The 1,859-nt window shown below is 37.3% G+C and overlaps 1 protein-coding gene across 1 annotated transcript; it reads right to left on the reverse strand.

Annotated features, from left to right (window-relative positions):
• Positions 1 to 1,207: 1,207 nt before the first annotated feature.
• On the reverse strand, positions 1,208 to 1,573 carry Tsp_13326 (conserved hypothetical protein). Its single transcript, XM_003367018.1, has 2 exons — positions 1,476 to 1,573; positions 1,208 to 1,433 (listed from the first exon to the last, which is right to left on the reverse strand). Exons 1-2 carry the CDS (start codon positions 1,571 to 1,573, stop codon positions 1,208 to 1,210), a joined length of 324 nt encoding a protein of 107 aa, XP_003367066.1.
• Positions 1,574 to 1,859: the final 286 nt, after the last annotated feature.

A 1,859-nucleotide genomic window follows, 5' to 3' on the forward strand; every position in this document is an offset into this window, starting at 1 on the left:
CTAACGTCACACCGAAGGGAAATATTCCAAGTTTGTTAGTTTTCGTATTAATTTAAATTTTTGAAAATTATTTTTTTTTACTATTTGTGCAAATTCTGTTCCATTGTGTCGTGAGTTGTTCATTTCTATATTGCATATTCTATTATCTTGCGCTCGTTGCTCAGTGACGTCATCCGAACAACAACATCAACGGCACGTCGTTTTCGAGCAGCAGCGTTGGATTTGTTTGAAATTTGCCAATTCTATCTCTTTTTTCTTTTTTTTTTCATTTGTTCCTATATTTGTCCCCGAAGAATGAGTAATTTTTTTCAAAAAAAAAAAAATAAAATTTCCATTTCAGCTTGCAGTCAGAGATATTCTCCTAGAAATTTGTTGGATCTTCCCGACGATGTGCTATTGTTAATTTGTTCATACCTCAGTGCGAGGAGTGTGCTTCGTTTGGAAAATACTTGCGTACGTTTGTCTGGAATAACTGGCATGTTTTGGCGACAGATGCGGTCGTTGAAATTGATGGACTTGAATTTGAAAGACGATTCGAGAGTGTCGAAGTTTTTCAGTTACAAGTACGATTTTCTATTGAAGAAAGTCATCGAACGTGTCGGCCCGATGTTGAAACATTTGGATTTGTCGAATTTCGGTTCCGTGGGATGCGCGTCGTCGAAAATTAATTTTCAATATGCAATTTTGGAAAAATGCCACAATTTGGAAAGTTTATGTTTGAATGGTGAAGTGGTTAGCATGCAGTGGCTTGAACAGTTGGCCCAATTGACGCCGTCGTTGAAGCATCTCTCCATGGTGAAGGCGATTGTTCGCGGCCGAGGACCGCTCGACGATTCGATATTGTTCACTGTTTTGCGTAGTTGGAATCGTTTGGAAACGTTGAATTTGCGCGACAATCGTCAAATTCGATTGGGAAATGTTCACCAATTGCCGCCAACTTTGCGTTCGTTGGACATTTCCGGCTGCAGCGTTCACATTGATCATATTATGGAAATTTTGAATTATTGTAAAAATTTGAAATCACTAGCTTTGAAATTCACCGGCTATTTTATCTGTGGAATGATGTGGTGCAAAATGGACGCGATTCGGCGGCTTCGAATCGACAGCAGCGATTTCAGGGTGTCAGGAAGGCGGTTGGAGCTATCGTTCGCTTTGCATTTTGATTTTTTGTCCTCCATTACTGTTTTGTCCATTTCTGGTAGTTTGGTCACTGATTCTGTGTTGGAAGAGATTGTTGAAAACTTATCGTCGACTTTGGAAGAATTGTCGATTTTTGACAATTGTCCGCACGAATTGGAATCTCCTGTGATGACAATGATTCGATTGCCAAAGTTGAAAAAAGTCGGTACCGAACGAAATTCCGATTTGGCCATGGAAGTGATCGAAAATTGTCATAAATTTGAAAATCTCCTCGAACTCGATGTCTCGTATACCTCAAATAGCTGGTTCATTTGGGGTTATCTGAAGTCGAATACGTTGAAATCGTTGATCGTTGTGGGTTGCGTGCCCCAGAGAAAAGATCACATGTATCTTCGTGACGATTTGCTCTCTCGAGTGAGGAGAAATTGTCCATCCTTAACTAGGGTTGTTTTTTAACGAATTGATTGGTTGAAATTTCTCAATTTAACACAACTTTTCATTATTATTATTATTATTATTATTGTTAAATCTCAAACTTCTTTATTTCTTCTTCAATTGAAATAATAAATAAAACAGTAGAAACATTTTTCCTACACTTTGGTTTATTCGCTTGCTTCTTCTTTCTTTCTTTTACAGTTTTCATTTCAATTTAATCACAACAAAACAAGCACTGAATATTATTATTAATTTCACGTTCAAATAATAATAATAATTCCCAT

Source organism: Trichinella spiralis (assembly GCF_000181795.1).
Source record: "Trichinella spiralis strain ISS 195 chromosome Unknown Scfld4983, whole genome shotgun sequence".
Classification (NCBI taxonomy): domain Eukaryota; kingdom Metazoa; phylum Nematoda; class Enoplea; order Trichinellida; family Trichinellidae; genus Trichinella; species Trichinella spiralis.

What these genes read in the sequence shown, in the direction of transcription:
- Tsp_13326 (XM_003367018.1), bottom strand. Translation starts at nt 1,573, where the DNA reads ATGGACAATTTCTCCTCACTCGAGAGAGCAAATCGTCACGAAGATACA. An exon ending in CAACGATCAACGATTTCAAC is followed by an intron (nt 1,434 to 1,475) that starts GTATTCGACTTC and finishes CAGCTATTTGAG; the next exon opens with GTATACGAGACATCGAGTTC.